Here is a 21,948-nt window from a genome sequence, read left to right as displayed (position 1 = left end):
AACCTCTCTCACATGTGTTTTCTTTGTGTTCTCTTACAGTGGCAAACATCCTGTGGAGGAGGAAGGTAAGCATGGTGTTTCGATACAATATTATGTGTTAATGCTGAAGTTAACCTTATTTCTGTGGATCTGAGCCCTGAACGAGTCTATATTGTCATACTATAGGTCTGGGATGGAAACATGTTCTATGTGTTTTATGAGGATGGTATTAAAGTTATCCAGCCGGTGGCCTGTGAGCATTCAGAGGCACATCAAGCCCAGCGAGAAGCTTCTTGGCCTGCAGGTAAGCTGTCGTATAAAGACATTTTCCAGTACTTGTAAATGTTCAACATAAACCCTCTGTTTTCCCTCCTGCATGATTTAACCCTAAGCAGAATGCAGATTTTATGAATGTGATTTATTTATCAGCATCTCTGCATATTCGTTTTACAAGAAACAGACGAATGCTAGCTTCTTTCTTTCTTTCTTTTTCTTTCTTTCTTTCTTTCTTTCTTTCTTTCTTTCTTTCTTTCTTATGCCATCCATTACCTCCATCTTTTAAGCTTTATTTTATTCACTTTTCTTCATTGTCCCTTCTCTCTTTTCATCAGTTCAGTCATCCATCTATTTATCCATCTTTTCTTGATTTTTATCTTTTCTTGCTTTCCATGCACCCATCCATCCATTCATTCTTCATTTCTCCCTTCATTTATCCTCTTTCCTTCTTAAATTTTCTTCTTCCTATCCATCCATCCATTTGTAATTTATTCAATTTTTGCCCAGCTCTCCCTTCCTCCATCTATCTATCTGTCCATCCATCCATCATCCATCCATCCATCCATCCACCCACCAACCCACCCGCCCATCCATCCATCCATTTGTAATTATTCCATTTTTTCCACCCAGCTCTCCTTTCCTTCTATCCACCCATCCATTCATCCATTCATCCATCCATTCATCCATTATTTTGCTCTTTTGTTTTTGTTTTTGCTTTCCATGCCCCCATCCATTCGTCCCTCGTTCCTCCCTCCTTCTTTGGTCTTTCTTTCTTACATTTTCTTCTTTCAATCCCATCCATTTTGTATTTACTTTACTCATCCATCCCTCCTTTCTTTTTCTTTCCATCCATTCATCCATCCTTTGTTTTTTTTTGCTTTCATTTTTTTCATTCTATTTTTTTATTTAATTTACCCATTCATCCATCCTTTCCTTTCTTCTGTTTTGTTGCCATGCATCTATTCCTCAAACCACCCATTTCTTATTTTTTCTTAAATTTTCTTCTTTTCATATCCATCAATTTTTTTGTTCTACCATCTATCTCTCTCATTGATCCATCTATCCATCCACCCATCTCTAAATTTTTTTCTTTCTTTGTTACATTTGTTTCTTTATATCCATTCATCATTTATACACATATGTTCCTCTATCTTTGCCATCTTTCTTTCATCCATCCATTGCTTTTCATACACCTATGCATCCCTCCCTCCCTTCTTTTCTGTTTTCTTCTTTTTCTTAAATTTTCTTCCCATCTATTCATCAGTCCATTCATGATTTATTTATTTACCCATCTATCCCTTCTTCTCGCTATCCTTCCATGTTTTTCTTCTTTCTTCTTCCTCCTTCCTCCTTTCTTTCTTTCTTTCTTCTTTCTTTCTTTCTTTCTTTCTTTCTTTCTTCTTCCTCCTTCCTCCTTTCTTTCTTTCTTTCTTTCTTCTTCCTCCTTCCTCCTTTCTTTCTTTCTTTCTTCTTCTTTCTTCTTTCTTTCTTTCTTCTTTCTTTCTTTCTTTCTTTCCATGCACCATCCATTCCCACCAATCTCTCCTTTCCTTCTATCAATTCTTTCATTCATCCATCCATCTATCCATCCATTCATCCATCCATCAATTTATCATTTATTCTATTTTCCCACCAATCTCCTTTCCTTCTATCAATTCTTTCATTCATCCATCCATCCATCCATCCATCCATCCATCCATTCATCCATCCATCCATTTATCATTTATTCTATTTTCCCACCAATCTCTCCTTTCCTTCTATCCATCCATTCATCCATCCATCCATCCATCCGTCCATTCATCCACCCCTTCCTCCATTTTTGCCCTTTCTTTCTTACATTTTCTTCTTTCAATCCATCCATTTTGGATTTACTCTACCCATCCACCCCTCCCGTCCTTCCTTCTTTCTGTCCATGCATCCATCCATCCTTTGTTGCTTTTTAGTTTTTTCTTGTTTTTCATTCACCCATTCATCAATTTATCCAGCGCTTCAGTTTTCTTCTTTCTTTCTTACATTTCTTACATTTTCTTTCCCATGTATTCATCTCTTCATTCTTCCATCCCTCCGTTTTTATCTTTCTTTGTTACATTTTTTCTTCACATCCGTCCATCCATCCATCCATCCATCCATGTATAATTATTACATTTTCCACCCATTCTTCTTTCCTTCTACCATCCATGCATTCATCCATTTGTCAATCTTTTTTGCCCTCCTTGCTTCCATGCAGCCATCCATTCATCCGTCTCTCCCTCTTTTTTGTTTTCTTTCTTACATTTTCTTCATTCAATCCATCCATTTTTAATTTAATTTGCCAATCCATACCTCTTTTCCTTCCTTCCTTCCTTCCTTCCTTCCTTCCTTTCTTCCTTCCATCCAACCTTTCTTGCTCCTTAGGTTTTTTTCTTGTTTTCCATGCACCCTTTTATCAATTTATCCATCCCTCCATTTTTTTCTTCTTTCTTTCTTACATTTTTTTCATCCATCCACCAAATTTTTAATTCACCCATTCATCCCTCTCATTCATCCATCTATCCATCATTATCATTTTTCTTTCTTTGTTACATTTTCTTCTTCACATCCATCTATCATTTATTCCATTTACACATACATTTCCCTTTCCTCCTTTTTTCCTACCTTCCATCCATCTGTTCTTGCTTTCCATGTTTCATCCTTTCCTCTTTGTTTTTCTTCTTTTTTCTTATATTTCTTCTTCTTATCTTTCCTTCCACCCATTACTTATTTTACTTACTCATCCATCCTTGCTTCTTGCTACCATTCCTTCTTTGCTATTATCAATATACAATTTCTTTCTTTCTTTCTTTCTTTCTTTCTTTCTTTCTTTCTTTCTTTCTTTCTTTCTTTCTTTCTTTCTTTCTATCTTTCTTTCTTTCTTTCTTCCTTCCTTCTACCCACCCATCTATCCATGCATCCATGTTTCCATCTGCTCCCTATCTGAACAAACAGCAGCAAAGCTTTTCCTCTCTTGATATGAACAGTAATTTAACCCCATGGAGTTTGAATCTCTGCACTATCTCCTCTCTCCATCATTTTACATCTCTTAACTCCCTCTAAACTCTGCATATCATTCTCGACTCTTTCTGATAGGCAGCTGCTAGACCCCGCTCGCGTTATTAAATGATTGCTTTGCTCTGTTTCTGCTGCTACACTGGAGCTGGTATTGCTGATGAGACAGCTGTGTTGTTTGGAGCTCCGGGCAGTGAGAGCTTCAGTCTCCCAGCCTCCAGAGAGCCAGCAGGCCTCTATTAGGACATCAATCAAATGCCAGGCCATAACGGCAAGCCCCAGTGCAACCCTGTCTAGGGAAGACATTTAGAGAGCATTACGATATGTTTTTCCTATGTTCCGCTCATGGGAAATCAACTGTCACCATGTACTTCCTCTGTTTTAAATACATATTGATCCTTTACGAGTTTACGAATTATGGTTACAGTTATGGGCTGCTGAGTAGATGGTCAATGAAAATAGGGAACTACCATGTCCCTTTTTACAAGATGTAAAATAAGTCTCTGTTGTCTCTAGAGTGTGTATGAAGTTTTTAGCTCAAAATACCACACAAATAATGTTTTATAACTCTTTGAAACTGCCAGTTTTATAACTTTAAAACCTAAGCCCCGATCAAATCACACAATTTTATTTTGTCGGTTATGAAAGTCACTATGTCAGATTATGCAATTTTGTCTTGATCAAATCTTGACTTGTCATGGGTAACAAATGTGCCAGACTACACGTTCCTTCACCATCAGTCATCCCGTGACGTTTACGACAAGTGTTATATCCCCAAAACAGGCACCAAGTGTTGCTATAAATTATTTCTTAACTTATTAATTTCAATTTTTTTATCTTATGTCAACCTCAATAAACATCCATGCTTTCTGACAACTACGCTACATTATTTAAAGGCATTCGTTATGACATGATAGGATCAACGTGTATTTCCTTTTTAATATTAAGATATTTTCTTTAAAATCGAAATGTATATTTTCCAGCCATGGGTTGCTTATTAAACAATCCCTCGCCTAAAGTTTCCGGGAGTGAGACGGAGAAAATGAAGCACATCCACACAAGAAAAATCTGATGATCAAGAGAAAATAATGACATATATTTTTTTTTAAATGCATATTTACTGCTATTTAATATATGACATAATATATGACAGAGGTTTGTGATACAACAATTACAGTGAAGCAATAATTAAATACTTATTCTCCATCAAGCGAAACAAATCATCCACCTGCACAGCTGAGTAGTGGACGGGCACAAACAAAAAATAATTAGTATATTTTTCTTGAAAAATTTAAAACAAATTTCATTTGGTATAATTTTGTATCTAAATTTTTATGTTTTTTGTTGGTCAGCTATCTACTAGATAAACAAGAATAACGAATAACATCTGAAGTGCTTCAAAACCAGTCCACTATATGCTTAAGCGGCAAAGCGCAGACTGGTTTGTTAAATAAATAAATAAAATCTAGCCTAAATAAGTGAAATATTCACAGTTTCAGAGAAACTTATATTAAACTGTTTTCATTTTAATGACAAAATCATCTATTGCTGTTGAGTTTCAATTTAATTGTTATAATCAAGTAATTGGAATAAGAAAGGCAGGCTTTTACAATGTATTAGTACCACTGAACATGCTCCCAGATTACCTCGGAAGAACAAACTTGGTTGGAAGGCTGAGAGAACTCAAAAACTCATTGTGAGAATGCAGATGTCTGCATACTTGTGCCAGTCTGTCAGATAAAATTGCTTAAAACACCTTCATATTTTAGATAAAGTAGTTAAAGTTTGCATAAACAAGGATTGATCTTCTCCACCCGAGACCCACCCATAAGTAAATAGCTAAGTTAACGGCAGCACTCAGAGATATAACTAAGAAATTATGCGCTCCTATTGTCCAGTGTCACTCATGTGACGGAACTGTGATTAAACCTGCTAGACTTCCTGTGATGGTGTTGTGAGGCATCGCAGGCATGGTATCGGTTGTGGTGTAGGCCACATTACATGAGAAAAAATGATTGAGTCTTGTGTCATGACGCTTATTTGTTATTATACGACTCTCCACAACACCCTACATCAAGGAAATTGTGCCGAAATCATGTGATCTGACGAGGGCTTTAGGCTTGGATACTGATTGTGCCACCTTGGTGACTGTCACTTTAATTCAAATGAGGTTGTGCTTTTTTTAAAAAAAGGGAGGATCTACAAATGCCTGTGTCAGCATAGTGGCATAGTGACTTATGTCCTTTGCTAATGAGGGAGAGTTCATCAATAATGGGCAGGGCTAATGTGAATCAAAGCATTTCTGCAGACTGTTTTAATCAAATGTGATTATAATTATTATTATAATATTTTATTAATATTATTAATTATAATAATAATATAATAATAATAAAATATATAACTTATTTATTAATGTTTTTATTATGTATGATTATACTATTTAACTTTATTGTTTGGTCCTGGTAGTAAAAACCTTAACTAATGGACCATTATTTTAAAGTGTTACCAAAATTCTTACTTGAGTTTTCTGAGAATGTCGCTGGAGCAGACGCGTCCAGTCACATCAGTCTGTTTCTTCATCTTGATTGTCGACGACAGTCCTTGAGTAGCCCAGTCAACAGCATCACCACTGGAGACACCGCTTCTTCACAGTCTCAGTGGCCATCAATCACACATCTCTCACCTCTTTAACCACAGATCCGCCAGCCTCGGGCCTGACAGACTCTCGCTGTCTGACAGAGTTTACCTTCGCCATCACGCCTCTGCCCACTATCAGTCTCTTCCTCTGCCAGAGACGCTGCTTTCTTTTTTATTTATGTAGCATTGTGAACGCTGCACTGTAAAAAAAAAATATAAAAGTTTACAATTTCCATATTTTGTGATTTACAAGAGTTTTCTGTTTATTTACTGTTGTGAACTGCATTCCTTGATCTCTGCTCTGTCGACTTTTGAAGTTGAAAATTCAACTCTACAGTTTAACGAAGTGACCCAATAGCGTTTTGTTTTTATCACGGCTCTGCCAGTGAGAGTGGTTGAGCTCAAGCACATCAAATATAAAAGCAAATGAGAAGCATATTGAAGAGGGCGGGGCATGTCAGATATTAGAGAGCATTAGATTGGTCCGAAGATTTGCACACAACTAAACAGATGTGTGTTAAGTCTTTGTTTGAATGTGCCTAATGTTGGAGCACATCTGATCATTTCTGGAAGCTGATTCCAGCAGCAAGGGGGGGGGGGGGTTAGTAGCTGTAGGCCGATTCACCCTGCTTTGACTGAACTCTTGGAGTTTCTAATTTATTTGATACTAATGATATGATATGGTTTGTATTCAGTGAGCCTATCTCTAATGTATTGAGGTCCTAGGTCTTTAGTGATTTATAAACAAGTAATAATACTTTAAAATCTATTATGAATGTAACTGGGAGCCAGTGTAAAGACCTGAGGTGTGATGTGCTCTGATTTTCTGGTTCTGGTCAGAATCCTGGCCGCAGCATTCTGGATGAGCTGCAACTGTCTGGCTGTATTTTTGGGAAGACCAGTGAAGAGTCTATTACAGTAATCCACCCTGCTGCTGATAAAATCATGAACAAGTTACTCTAAGTCCTCACTGGAAACAAAGCATTATTTCCTGCAATGTTTTTGAGATGATAGTATGCTGGTTTACTGACTGCTTTGACATGACTATTGGAACTCAAATCTGACTCCAGAGTCTCACTAAGATTCTTGACCTTGTTTTGCTTTTTGTTGTTTGACACTTAGAGCCAAGGTACGCTTTCACCTTGAGAACCTCATCTCTGTTCCCAAATGCAATCACTTCAGTTTTTTCTTTGTTTAATTGAAGAAAGTTTTGGCACATCCAGCTGTTATTTCAATACATTGGCAGAGGGTGTCAATTGTCAATAGGGTTGTAGTCATTAGACAGTAAGGCTAAGTAGATGTGGAATGACATTTGGTTCTTTACATACAGTACACTCTGAGAAAAAATTAAAGACCCAATCTATTTATGTGGCTTCATGGAAAGAAAGTGTAACTTTCTGGCCACTTTTGTGATGCATTTGCTGTTTTTTGTGTGTATGGTCAAGATGACTCTCTCTGTGTTTCATTCCTCTAGGAGGAGGTTTGTCCGCTCGTGGAAGGAGAGATCGAGCAGAAATGCTTGTGGACATCCGCTGTCAACGTGAAGGACAAGTTCATTTACGCCACACAGCCTTTGCTGAACCGACTGCTCATTGTGGACATCCAATCTCAGAAGGCCGTTCAGGTACGCCTGCTTTGAGATTGAAAAACTAGAAGACAGTGTTGTTTTACACTGTAAAAGTGATTAGTTCTGAGCTATAATGGGTTTACTCGCTTGTTTAAGTAAAGTAACAAATTTTACAGCGTATTTTTACAATTAAATTCAATTTAATATTTTTTATAGTGTTTTTCATAATTATTGTTTCAAAGCAGCTTTACAAAAGGTGCACATTTCTGCATTGCAATTAAACTTAGAAAAATTAATATTATTAGTTAGCATAACTGTATTAGTAACTAGTAACTTTAACTAATGAACTAGTAACTAATACCTTTTAACAGTTAAAGTTATTATATATAAACATAGTTTCCCTGCTGTTATATAGTATATAGGTGATGTCTATGTGTACATGTGTAGTGAAGTATATTTGTGTATGTTATGGCCCAAAATCCAAGTCTCAGACCCAACTTTATTATGCTGTTTCAAGAGTTCACACTTAGCTGATGATTGATTATAAAGTGTGTTTGGCATGCTGTCCTGGGAGAGAGCCCTGAGCTCATAAGATCCTCGAACCCGGGGATCCCTCCCATTTACAAAGCGAGAGGGGAGATTGAGCTCAGGTAGATCTCGAGAACTCATCCTGTTATAGTAGCTAATGAACAGATAGTGATTGCTCTTAAGAGATAACTACTTACTAGAAGCATGTGGTGCCGATTTGGATTAGTCAATTAAGCGAGAAACCTGGAGAAAACTCACGTGAGCATAGGGAGAACGTGTAAACTCCGCACAGAAACATCGACTGGCTTGGCAAGGACTAGAACCAGTGACGTTCTTGCTGTGAGGCAACAGTGCTGACCACTGGGCCACCGTGCCACCCATCTGGGAAAGGAGGAGTAGGGGTCGAAGGGGTGATTCTTCAAAACAAAGATGACTGTGATATGGAACTTGGGGTATTTGTAGTGGCTTAGGAATCATCTGATTGGTGAATCATAAATCGGATAATGTGGGACCAACCACAATCAATCATAAGCATGTGATCCTCTTGAAATTAGATTATAAATAAACTTCACTTAGGGAAACTAAAATTGCAGCAAGGTGCCGTAACACGGGCAAAGTTCCACGTACAAACAAAACTTCTGAGTGTGCCAGTTTTGGTTCAGTTTAAAACACAATTCAGATTTTTTTATTATAATGTGTTAAAAAGTGTCATGTTGGGGGCGTGTCCACAGTTCACTGATTTAGGGGTGTGTAGCTTCACATGTAGACTAGTTTCGGCTTCCCGCCAACGTAATAAGGGGGCCGGGCCATGAGCTCACCCGCTCTGCGTTTGCAACAGAGTCTGACAGGCAGACTCAGAGAAGAAGGAGTGAGAGGATCACCATTCAGTCGTACATGTACGACTCTGACACAGACCAAGCAGAGAGTACAAAACCATTTGTGTCTTTGTACAGTTTTACAGCCAACTGTGTGCTAGTTTCAAGTGCCGAGCTTGTACACCGACACTAATAACCACACACACTGAATCAACTTTGACTGAGGCACCGGATGCGCCGCTCAAAGCCGCGACACGGCACACCAGACACTCTCTGTGGCGCGGCAGAAACATGAAGTGTACCGAATCGTCGCGCCACGCATTTTTGTATTCTAAACATAGGTTTCTGCAGTGGTCCGCGGCACCCAGCCGTCGACTTGAGTGTACCCTGATAGAAACCTATGTTTAGAATTCTAAAACGCATGCTAGTTAAGATCACAGGGAGCTTCTGGGATCGTGAGAAATGCAAACTACTGAAGTATAAGGTAGACTCAATGATAAGTACACATGTTTACAAACCTACCTAAAGATACAACCAATAATTCAGATTAGAGCGATAATGTGGAGAATATTGATCTTGTGTTGAGCCCAATGAGCCTTGCATCTAAAAATAGAGCTAGGGTGTTCCTTTAGTGAAATTGCTTCGACTCACACTGAAAATGGCGGCCGTGAATCAACAAACTGAGGATATGATGACGCGCCTGTCAATCAATATTGGTGGGTGGGGGGACCGCGCTCCTACGTAAAGTTGCGGTCGATTTGAAAACCGCTCCAATTGGTCCACCGTTTTTATGTTGTTAAATTGAAAAGAAAGCACTGGGTGTGTTTATATCACCCCAATATGACAGTCTATACACCATACATGCACATATGGCTGTATAAACAGCTTGAAAAGTAGATTTTTTACCATAGGTGCCCTTTAATGTAAAAAAATCATTAAAAAACTCGGTGGCTCAGTGGTTATCACTGTTGCCTCAAAGCAAGAAGCCTGGCTGGCCAGTTGGCATTTCTATGTGGAGTTTGCATGTTCTCCCCGTGTTGGCGTGGGTTTCCTCCGGGTGCTCCGGTTTCCCCCACAGTCCAAACACATGCACTATATGTCAGTTGAAAAAGCTAACTTGGCCGTAGTTTTAAGAGTGTGTGTGTGAATGAGTGTGTATAGGTGTTTTTCAATACTGGGTTGCGGCTGGAAGAGCATGCGCTGTGTAAAACATATGCTGGAATAGTTGGTGGTTCCTTTTACAGTGGTGAAATAGAGACTGAGCCGAAGGAAAATAATTGAATGAATATGTCAGTAATGTTAAATGTTACTTCAAATGTTTTCATTACTTGTAGATTTTGAATTTTATTAATGTGGTTGTGTATTATCATTTATATTAGTCTGCATGTTTTATTTTAATTTAGTTTGCTTTGCGTTATTTTTGCATTAAGTTAAATTAAATAAAATGAGAACTCTTTCCTTAGCAACGAGACTAAAATAAGTTATTTGTACAACTATGGTGTGTTATCAGGATTGCTTGGTGTGAGGTTTCTGTCTGTTAATTATCAACTCAAACTTTTTTGCATGTTTGAAAATTGCATTGAGCATTTGTTTATCCGCACTGAAGAGTTTCTATTATTCAGTGTAATCCTCAGAAGGAAGACAGGGATGTGCTGGGATCAGAATTCGCTGTGCACATCTGCTCTCTTAGATTATTGCACACATGGAGATTGAAGACAAACAAGCGTCCTCGTTTATCACAGCTACACACCAACTCTTCATTTCATTTAATGTCAAAACAAGCCGTGCAAATGCTCACACTGTGGAGGACTGAACACTGAATGCTGCATCAGATGAACTCAAAATACTTTTTTTGGAGTTGAGAGAAAGAGCAAGAGATAAAATAAGCTTTTTTTTTTTTTAAATTGAAAATTGAAATTTTCACAATAAAGCAATCTGCGTGAAATTAATTGTTGGTTTTACAGCAGACAATCAGCATTCAGGTGATGGAAAACTCTTAGTTTGTTTGATGAGACGTTAAACTGCAGTTTGATGAGACGTTAAACTGCAGTCCTGACTCTTTGTGATCATTAATCCCATGACATTTCTCGTAAAGAGTAGTGGTGTAACCCTGGTGTCCTGGCATAATTCTCTCTATCAACCCTTACCCATCATCACCTCCCAATCATCCCCATCCACCAAATTGGCTCTATTACTGTCTCCCCACGCCTCCAGTAAGCACACTGGCGCCGTTGTCTTGTGGCTGCCGTCGTCTTGTGGCTGCCGTATCATCATCTAATTGGATGCTTCACACTGGGGGTGGTGTGGAGAGACCTCCCTCATGATTGTAAATTGCTTTGGGTGTATGGCCATACACAATAAATGCACTATATAATCCAAATTACTTAACATTTAGCAGCAAAATTGCAAACTGAAGCTATTACAAATGTAATTAAACTTATATAACACAAATATAAGGTGAGAAAATAAAAAATTTAGAAAGACAAAATAAGAAATGTTGACATGGAAATTAGATGAAACAAGTACGAATGTACTGAAAAGCATTTTTTATGAATTTATTTTTATTTTATTTTGATTTATTTTTAATTTAATTTAATTTAATTTAATTTAATTTAATTTAATTTAATTTAATTTAATTTTATTTTATTTTATTTTATTTTATTTTATTTTATTTTATTTTATTTTATTTTATTTTATTTTATTTTCAAGCCAATATTATGAAACCCCTTAAGATTTCTTTTTTAGATTGACCACAGATAAAACCGCTGTTGTCCAATGGCATAACTATATATATATATATATATATATTAATTCATTTTCTTTTCAGCTTAGTCCCTTTGAGGTTGCTACAGTGGAATGAACCGCCAACTTATCCAGCATATGTTTTATGCAGCACATGCCCTTCCAGCTGCAACCCATCACTGGGAAACATCCATACACACATACACTACAGACAAATTAGCCTACCAAATTCATATAGCGCATGTTTTTGCACTTGTGGGGAAACCGGAGCACCAGGAGGAAACCCACGCGAACACGGGGAGAACATGCAAACTCCACACAGAAATGCCAACTGACCCAGCCGAGGCTCGAACCAGCGACCTTCTTGCTGTGAGGCGAACGTGCCATATATATATAAATATCATTATAGAAAAGTCAAAAGAAAATAGTTTTAAATACAAAATATTTATGTTATATGGCATTTGGGAAATATATAACAATTAATTTTTTTTATTTTTTTTTGGGGGGGGGGGTTCATTTAATATATTCATTTATTCATTCATTTTCTATTCGGCTTAGACCCTTTATTATTGGGTTGCAGCTGGAAGGGCATGAGCTGTGTAAAACATATGCTGGATAAGTTGGCGGTTCATTCCGCTGTGGTGACACCTGATGAATAAAGGGACTAAGCCGAAGGAAAATGAATAAATAAATTTTCAATTTTTTTTGGTTTTGAAGAAATGTTAACCACACAAATGGCCTTTTGTGAACTAGCTCATTTATAAAAATCATTAGAAAACTCTTCAGCACAGATGAGCAAATGTTCAACACACCTACCATTTTGGTCTTATAATTAGTAATTCCTCTTCTTGTTGACAAATAATGATCCGGTATATGTATAGCATATGCATGATCTGGCATAATAAAAAGTTGGAAACATTAAAAAAAAAAAACATCTGCCCCACTGAGAAAAAAAGGGAGAGAGAGAGAGAGACAGCGTAATCATTTTTGCAACGCTCAATGTGCAAATTAACATTTTTTTTTCATATTCGTGTGCATCCATGTAAGCACAATGAGGTGTGAAAATTGCACAGTAAGGCTATCACTGCACAAAATGAATCGTGGTTTTCCCAGTGGAAAATCTGCATCCAGGTGACAGAAAACGGATGTGGATGCAAAGCTATTATTGCAGACAGCCTGAGCTATTGTTACTGTCAGCGCTGTGTTTAAAATGCACACCCAAAAGCAAACTTTGCATGCGATTCAAGCCAACAAAAGAAAACAGTAACAATCCCACAGCTGCTTCTGGACGCAGCAGGCGAGTTGCTTTGCTGGACTTGTAAACTTTGATCATAACTTTTGCATGGTGTCAGAAAGCACTGAACTTTTAGAGTTTGAATCAGCTTCATGAATTAACGTAATGAGCTCCAGTGATTTCATTGAATTCTCTCTGAGACTCTTTAGAAGCAATGTGGAAAATTGATCCATTTTTTTCAAGACGCTTCACTGACCAGGGGCCAAAAATGCTGAAGCTCCTGTCTGAGCTGTGCTTGGCATGAGATAATTATACAATTTCACAAAACTTAATGTTCAGCTCGTTTTAATTTGATTGTGGGATATTTTAGGTGATAATGTGTATTACTGTATGTATGGAATTTTGTTTATATGCACACACATATTCACACAATATACAATAATGCAAATTTTTATTCTATACTCAAAATAGTTGGGTTAAAAATATCCCAACATATAACCCAACTACAGGTTATTATAGCACCTTCAAAACTATGGGTTATTTTAACCCAATGCATTGGGTTATATATAATGTAAACCAATGCGTTGGGTTATTTTGATTAAATGTTATTTTTCCATTCTGGTATTTCTATTGCTACTATTACTAGTAGTACTATTATAGTTCTACTATATAGTTTCCTAGTGAAAGGACAGTGTTTTTAATAAAAAGGCAGCATACCTTATAAGGTATAAGGTTATAACTAAGACTAGACGCGACATCGGGTTGATGTTAGGACCGCTGGGTCCTAAAGGCGAGATTGATGGACAATATCTCAAATATGTGTATTATTTCCTCCAAAAAAACTGTAGAGATGAACACGGGAGGTAGAGAAAGCATTTTATCCATTTTAGATAGGCTGAATTGTGTGTTTGTGTCATCAATAATTAAGAGAGCTGTTGAAATAGATATAAAAACACAACATAGAGAGATAATTTGATTAAAAAAACAATATTATTGCTTTAGAGCTTAAATAAACTTTGTAACGCAAAAACAACATTACACACGCATATTAATACAGCTGTTCTGTGTCAGTTACATTAGTTGGCTGTTGAAATTCAAAAATTTTAACCCAACAAAGGTTAAATAAATAACTTAACATTTGTTAGAGTGTAATAGATCATTATTTATATACAGTCAAGCCCAGAATTTGACTGATATATATATATAAACATACATACAATAGGTCAAGTGGTCAAAACCAATTCTTATTATTAATATCGTTTTAAAAAGCTTTTATTTTATTTATATATGAGTATTTTTTTTATGTGATTTTTTTTTTAAATAATAATTTAATGCATTTTTGCTGGACAAAAGTCTGAATTTGTTCTAGTGTATGAAAGTGTATAATTTGTAGAATTTAATACCCTACCTATCATTGAATATGCTTAATGATAATGATAATAATAATAATAATAATAATAATAATAATAATAATAATAATAATAATAATAATAATATGAGATCATTAATGAAGCAGAGTTACTACACTACCTGACAAAAGTCTTGTCACCTATCCAAGATTTAGAAACAGCAAAATAATAACATCTAGTTGATCATTTGGTATCAGAAGTGGTTTATATGAAAGGCAAAGGCCTCTAGATTACGCTGTTTTTACCAAAATAAAATATTATCATGCCTTGATTTTTTAATTATTTCAGGTCTGACTTTGCTTAGACAAAAGTCTTGTCACTGAACAGAAATAATGTACAGTACAAAATATAAAGTCATGGTGCAGTGGAAACAGAATGAATATTGTGTCTGACTCCCATGAGCTTGGAGGACTGCATCCATACATCTCTGCAATGACTCAAATAACTTATTAATAAAGTCATCTGGAATGGCAAAGAAAGCGTTCTTGCAGGACTCTCAAAGTTCATCAAGATTCTTGGGATTCATCTTCAATGCCTCCTTTATCTTTTCCTAGACATGCTCAATAATGTTCATGTCTGGTGACTGGGCTGGCCGATCCTGGAGCACCTTGACCTCCTTTGCTTTCAGGAACTTTGATGTGGAGGCTGAAGTATGAGAAGGAGCGCTATCCTGCTGAAGAGTTTGCCCGCTCCTGTGGTTTGTAATGTAATGGGCAGCAAAAATGTCTTGATATCTCAGGCTGTTGATGTTACCATCCACTCTACAGATTTCTCAGGCGCCCCCCATACTGAATGTAACCTCAAACCATGATTTTTCCTTCACCAAACTTGACTGATTTCTGTGAGAATCTTGGGTCCATGCGAGTTCAAATAGGTCTTCTGCAGTATTTGTGATGATTGGGATGCAGTTCAACAGATGATTCATCTAAAAAATATACCTTCTGCCACTTTTCAAAATGATCAACTAGAGGTCAAGTTATTATTTGTTGCTTTTAAAATTTGGATCAATTTCAACACTTTTGTCAGGTAGTGTATTTGAAAACATTTCATTTGTTCGTCTCTTTTCATCACTTATTTTGTTTATTTATTTTCTTTTTTACTTGCACAAAATGAACATGATCATGCTTTTTTAAGTGCACTTTAACTGCAAGTATTGTGTCTGATTTAATTGTGATAACAGTGGATGTTGTTGTTGTTGTGTGCAGACTGTGAGCACAGACCGGGTTCCAGTGAAGCTGCACTATGATAAATCTCATGACCAGGTGTGGGTGTTGAGCTGGGGAGATCTGGAGAAAAACTTCCCAACACTACAGGTGAGTCCATCTCTCCAGATTCATCCTCAATGCCTGCAGATGAGAAGCACGCTTAGCCTGCAGTGATGAGACCATCTGAACATTTACTCTTCTGGCTGATTATTCAAGTGTGTGAGTGCTTCTAATGACTTGAGCTTTTGGTCGTAGTGCACTGCAGCCAAATCTCAGCAGCCAAAATATGAGAAATGTTTTATTTTATTTAATTTTATTTTATTTAAAATTACTTTTTATTTATTTATTAATTTATTTTATTATTATTATTTATTTATTGAAAGACTTTTTAAATCCCCTTTTGCAGCTTTTCTCAGTCGCTTTGGTGCATTTCTCACAACACTATTTACATTTGCACAACAGTTAATGTATTTCTCAAAACAATTAGTACAAACTGCAAACCCTAGTTGATAACCTGCAAAAGTGTGTCACTTGCTCAAAATGGATAGCTCATCCCTTAAAACAAAGTATTCATGTCAATGAAAGTGTCAGTGTCATCAAGATGAAAAATCCTGACACCATTGTTTTCATCATGACAGTTTACTCTGTACATTTTTTCCAATGCAATTAAGTCAGATTTTGGTGACACTTCCTAAAAATGCTCAAGACAGCACTATATACTATTTGCACAGTCGTTTGAAAACTACAGTAAAGTTAGACATCACTGCATTTAGTGAAGTATTCGAATACAAGACACTGAATATGTATGTTTCACATGTTTACAGCAGATGCTCTTTGCAATTCTAATTTATTCACAGCATTGTGCAAAAGAATAAATACACCCTTATTTACAACAAACATAAACTTCCTTTTGGTAGAGCTTTGCACAACTGTAAACAATAGTGCAGGACATATTGGAACTAAACCTATAACATACACACTGTAGGTCTGTAAATTATTCATCAAATTGTTCAATTTAGAAGACATTTTCAGGATTTTTTTTTTTTTTTTATATATAAAATCAACTTGACAGATTTTGACAGCTAGTTCAACATTTTTGTATGTAATGACTTAAGTAATGAAATGAGGACTATTAGTTTTATATGGAATGACTATTCAGCATTCACAAGTTTAGTTCATTTTGACTGACATGATAAGCAAATGATAATGTTATAAACAGCAGAGACTTGTATGAAAGCAATTGATGCATGTCCAAAAGTATTTGCAATTTGTTGGAAGGAATGAGAAACCGCTACTATAGTGTGCACAAATGTCTAGTTTTGAGAAATGCATTAACTGATGTGCAAATGTAAATAGTGTTGTGAGAAATGCACCAAAGCCACTGATTACCAATGAAAAGCCAAACTTCCACACTGACTCATATTACTAAATCATCTGAACACTCAACTTAATTTTTATTTCTAGCTACAAAAACAGATTCAAGTATATAGCTATTTATTAGATAGATAGATAGATGGATGGATGGATGGATGGATGGATGGATGGATGGATGGATGGATGGATGGATGGATGGATGGATGGATAGATAGATAGATAGATAGATAGATAGAATTTTTGTCAGTGCAATGGGAAACTCAATGGGTTTCAATATTGCATAATTGCCCCCATGTTGCTTAATAATAGTTTAATCCCAATAATACACTGTGGCTTATTGTGTTATTATAAGAGTTCTGTTCATAATATGTAACTCATGCTCTTACTGCATGTGTTTCTCTCGTTCCTCCATCAGGTGATCAGCCAGGCCAGTGGCAGCACATCTCACCACACCATCCACACGCAGCCGGTCGGCCATCGCTTCGACAGGGTGGAGGATTTCTTCATTCCTCCCATAAGTCTCACCATCAACCACATCAGGTAAACCTGCTTACACCTGCTGATAACATGCATATTGGTCAAGAATTTCTCCTGTTTTATCATCCCTCCATTGGCTTCTGTTAAATTTAGGATACGTTTTTAAATCATTTTATCTCTATATAAAGCATTACCTAGTTGTGCACCAAGTTCTTAACTTCTTGTATAATACTGTTCTGCTCGGGCACTTAGATCCTCAGGTCCACCTGCTTTTAATAGTACCAAGGTGTTGTTTTAAAACTATGGGTGACCTGGAAAAGAATTTTACTATTAAAAAAAAGGTAGGAACATAAAACATTTTACAGTAAATTACTGTATGTCTTTAATTTATAGTCATATGTCAATGTTTTGTAATACTATCATATACAATATAGCTTTGGTAAGCAGATAAAAACACATTCGTAAGCATGTGTGTATGAGAACCTCTAACACAATCTCACGGCAATTCGTAACTTTTTGATTTAGTGGCTAATTCGTATTAATTCGTATGATCTAATTCGTACAATATAGTACGATTTGCTCATCCCCCAATGACAGTTGGGTTTAGGGGCGGGGTTAGGTGCCACGCCTCCTTTTTAAAAAATTTCGTCTGACTGAAGCCACTAAACTGACAAAACGTAAAATACTTACGTTTTCTTGTGAGATCAGGCTGGAAACTCATATGATGAACCAAAGCTCATCACAAACAACTTTTTTACATGATCTTGTCCCTAATCCCACCTAAATCCAACTACTACCTTAATAACTATTAATAATCAGCAACGGGTTTGTTAATAGTAAGAATTAAACCTTAAAATGAAGTGTGACCAATTTTTGTTTTATTTTATTTTATTATTTTTTATTTATTTTTATTTTATTTTATTATTTTTATTTATAATTATTATTATTATTATTATTAGTAGTAGTAGTAGTATTTATTTATTTATTTATTATTTATATTTATTTTTTTCTTTTTTGTTTTGCTTCATTTTAATTTTCATGTTTTTTTCTTATTATTGCTATTTATGTTTAATTGGATATTTTTACGTTTTATTTATTCTTAATTTTATTTTTATTTATCATTCATTCATTAATTTTCTTTTCGGCTTAGTCCCTTTATTAATCTTTATTAATCTTTACTAATCTTTATTAATTCGCCACAGCGGAATGAACCGCCAACTTATCCAGCACATGTTTTATGCAGCAGATGCCCTTGCAGCTGCAACCCATCTCTGGGAAACATCCATACACAATCACTCACTCTTATACACTACGGACAATTTAGCTTACCCAATTTAGCTTACCCAATTCACCTGTACCGCATGTCTTTGGACTGTGAGTGAAACCGGAGCACCCGGAGGAAACCCATACAAACGCAGGGAGAACATGCAAACTCCAAACAGAAACGCCAACTGACCCACCCGAGGCTCGAACCAGCAACCTTCTTGCTGTGAGGTGACAGCACTACCTACTGTGCCACTGCGTTGCCTTATTTTTATTTATTTATTTTAATTATTTATTTATTCATTTATTTATTTTATTTGTTTCATCCAAACTCACTCTTTGAGTTTATAAAAATAAAGTTATTAATTTTAAGTAATTAGGAGCTTGAAAATGGACACCTGTCTTACACCCGCACTTAGTGGCGTCCACTTGTGATTGGATCAAAATAAATAAATAAATAAAATAAAACAAAATCTTATCTATATATTTATTCTTAATTTTATTTTAATTTATTTATTTTTAATGTTCATTTATTTATTTATTTATTCCATCCAAACTAATTACATGAGTGTCCTTATAAGAATAAAATAATTAATTTCATGCAGGTAATTAAGAGTTTTAAAATTGAGCACCTGTTTTACACCTGTGCTTAGTGGCGTCCACTTGTGATTGGATCAAAAAAAGAAGAAAAAAGCTAAATCCGAGAGATGAACACGTTCCAAGTGTGATTATAGCTCCTCTGGCTCTCGACAGTGTGTAAATTGCATTCGGCGACTGACATTTAGATCTTAATAAACCATTTTGTGCATTCATAGTCACTCGCACAGTGAAGTAGATTTGGAGGTAGTCGAGGGGGAAATGTGAGTTTAAACCCTGAGTAAACACACCAGACGACGTGGTGTGGATATGGAAATCTCATCTGAATTGATTAAAATCTGAGTTGAAGATTACTGAACATGTCCCGATCCTCTTACTGTCCCTGCTGGCAGATGGATGTTTACCTATGCCATCATGTCATGCTAATGTTAAAAATATATACTCTCTTCCAAGCATGAGAGAATGACTTGTTCTTTTCATAGAGAGAGCAAGTCACTTCGCTAATGACAAGAACACAGTGGAAAACAATAGAAAATGTTCACATAAACATGACAAATGCGACGAAAACATTCAGAAAGCTTGCCTTCTACATGCACAGTATTCAGACTGAAACAAAAGCTCAGAACGGTCTGTACACTGTATTAATCCTTATGTAAAAACAAAAGCCTAATGCTGTTACTAATGCTAAAAAAAGTTGACAGCTTAAAATTGTATGCTGCACAGCTTTTGTGAGTTTGCGTGTTTCAATTTAAGGTGAGCCAACTCAGAAAGCTCTGCAGCAAGTTGCCATACAATTTTAGATTGTCAACTTTTTTTAAATTAGCACAGGGCTTTCGTTTTTAGATAAGGATTTTAAAAGGATATTTGTTGATGGAACACTCAGTTGAACAATTAAAAAAAATAACCTCATTTTATGACTCCCCATATGTTACAAACCATCTCTCAGCAATTCGTAACTTTTTGATTTAGTGGCTAATTCGTATGAATTCGTACGATCTAATTCATACATTTTTGTACGACTTGCTCATCAACCAATGACGGTTGGGTTTAGGGGTGGGGTTAGGTGCCACGCCTCCTTTTTAAAATCGTACAATTTCATACGACTGAACTCGTACGATTTCATACGACTGAACTCGTACGATTTCATACGAATTAGCCACTAAACTGACAAAACATAAAATACTTGTGTATATAAATATATATATATATATATATATATATATATATATATATATATATATATATATATATATATATATATATATATATATATATATATATATATATATATATATATATATATATATATATATATGAAGAGTTCAGATGCAAAAGCCACTAAACGCCACTTGCCTTTGACAGCAAAAGCCGCTAGGTTCCGAGAACCAATCGGAAGGTGCGAATCGAATTATATGCTTTCAATGTAGCAGCACGCTGATAAGCCAGCTTTTATTAGGGGACTTTTATTTCAATTCAGATTTAGATTTTATAAGACAGAGTTTGATGAATTGGATGAGACTATCTGACTGTCACTGAAAAGCAAATGAAAACGCACCTTACCTCAAAAAAGAAAACATACTGTACAGTGGGAAATGTAGGACGCATTTATAGCATTTTTTGCTCAGTGACATCTTTATTTTTAATAAGTCAGATTAACTATACATTAAACAGTGACTTTTTTCCTTAAAGCAAGCAAAATAATCTGCCAGTAAGGTCAGCTAAATAATCTTGTTAGAATTTTTTTTGTCGAATTGACATACAGTAAGATAATTTTGCAGTCCCCAATGGCAGATTATTTTACTTCTTTTAGGAAAAAAAACACTTAATGTTGGTATATATTTCTTAAAATAAGACAATATGTATTGTTTGTCTAGAAAATGTATCTCAATTTAAATTTAAAATTCTTTAGATATTTATATTACAAACAAGACAAATAATCTAAGAAAAACATTAGTGTATTGTACTTTTTTAATGTAAAGTGTAATGTATGTTTTTAACAGTGTAGCAACTCCTTAATGCAGAGTTATTTCAAACCCATTCTTTGTAGCAGAGATTGTCTGTACAATATCTTTTCATTGCGAGTGTAAATTGAATGAACATGTAGTGTTGTGGTTCAAACGCAGTGCCTCAGCACAGCCAGTGACCGGCTTTAGTTAAAAGACATTATCTTAGTCCCACAATAGAGTTCATCCCGAGGATACAACGTCATACACAAAGACCAGTTTAATTTGCAATCCTTTTGGGGCCTGAGATAATACGGCTTACACCACACCACACACACTGACAAAATACACACTTCTCCTCACAGAGAATCACTGAACCCAGCGCCGTGATTTCACTCTAATATTTACTAGTAATTCTGTGATAGGGGATGCAATTCGGCTTCTGTCAATGGAGTTCAGAGCATGTCAGACTAGTTGTTTCTTGAATAAACTGCGGGACGCTTGGTTTTAGTGCTTATACACTTTTTCTTGTGGCGTTTAGATTTGCCGTCCACTTTCTGATGAAGTCAATTAACAATCTTTACAGCAATCAAGGTTAACTCCTGTGTAAAATATTACGACTTCGCTTATTTATGCTTTTAAATTACATTATGGGATGTTGATCTTTCCTCCAAAAGCTTTTGACATTAGAAAAGTGACATTTGTTGACATTTTTAATAGCTTAAAGTGATATATAGAGGAATTACCAACCTACGTCACACATGACGTCACACAGGTTCCCGGTTGCAAAAAAAAGACCGGTTGCAATAGCAAACATGTCGTGTGTGCGGTTGGACAAGGAATTCGAAAAAATAGAAAACTTAACTTTTACCGTACAC

The 21,948-nt window shown here is 35.9% G+C and overlaps 1 protein-coding gene across 1 annotated transcript in view; it reads left to right on the top strand.

Annotated features, from left to right (window-relative positions):
• Positions 1-21,948, top strand: part of fstl5 (follistatin-like 5) — a 343,175-nt gene that overhangs the window by 302,238 nt on the left and 18,989 nt on the right. The window contains 6 exon segments of the mRNA XM_056472163.1: positions 40-65; positions 166-237; positions 239-283; positions 7,391-7,540; positions 15,417-15,524; positions 17,206-17,330. Coding sequence (XP_056328138.1) covers positions 40-65; positions 166-237; positions 239-283; positions 7,391-7,540; positions 15,417-15,524; positions 17,206-17,330 — 526 coding nt within the window.

The sequence above is a fragment of the Danio aesculapii genome, chromosome 14, assembly GCF_903798145.1.
Source record: "Danio aesculapii chromosome 14, fDanAes4.1, whole genome shotgun sequence".
NCBI classification, from domain to species: Eukaryota; Metazoa; Chordata; class Actinopteri; order Cypriniformes; family Danionidae; genus Danio; species Danio aesculapii.
This window is presented reverse-complemented; position numbering and strand designations above follow the sequence as displayed.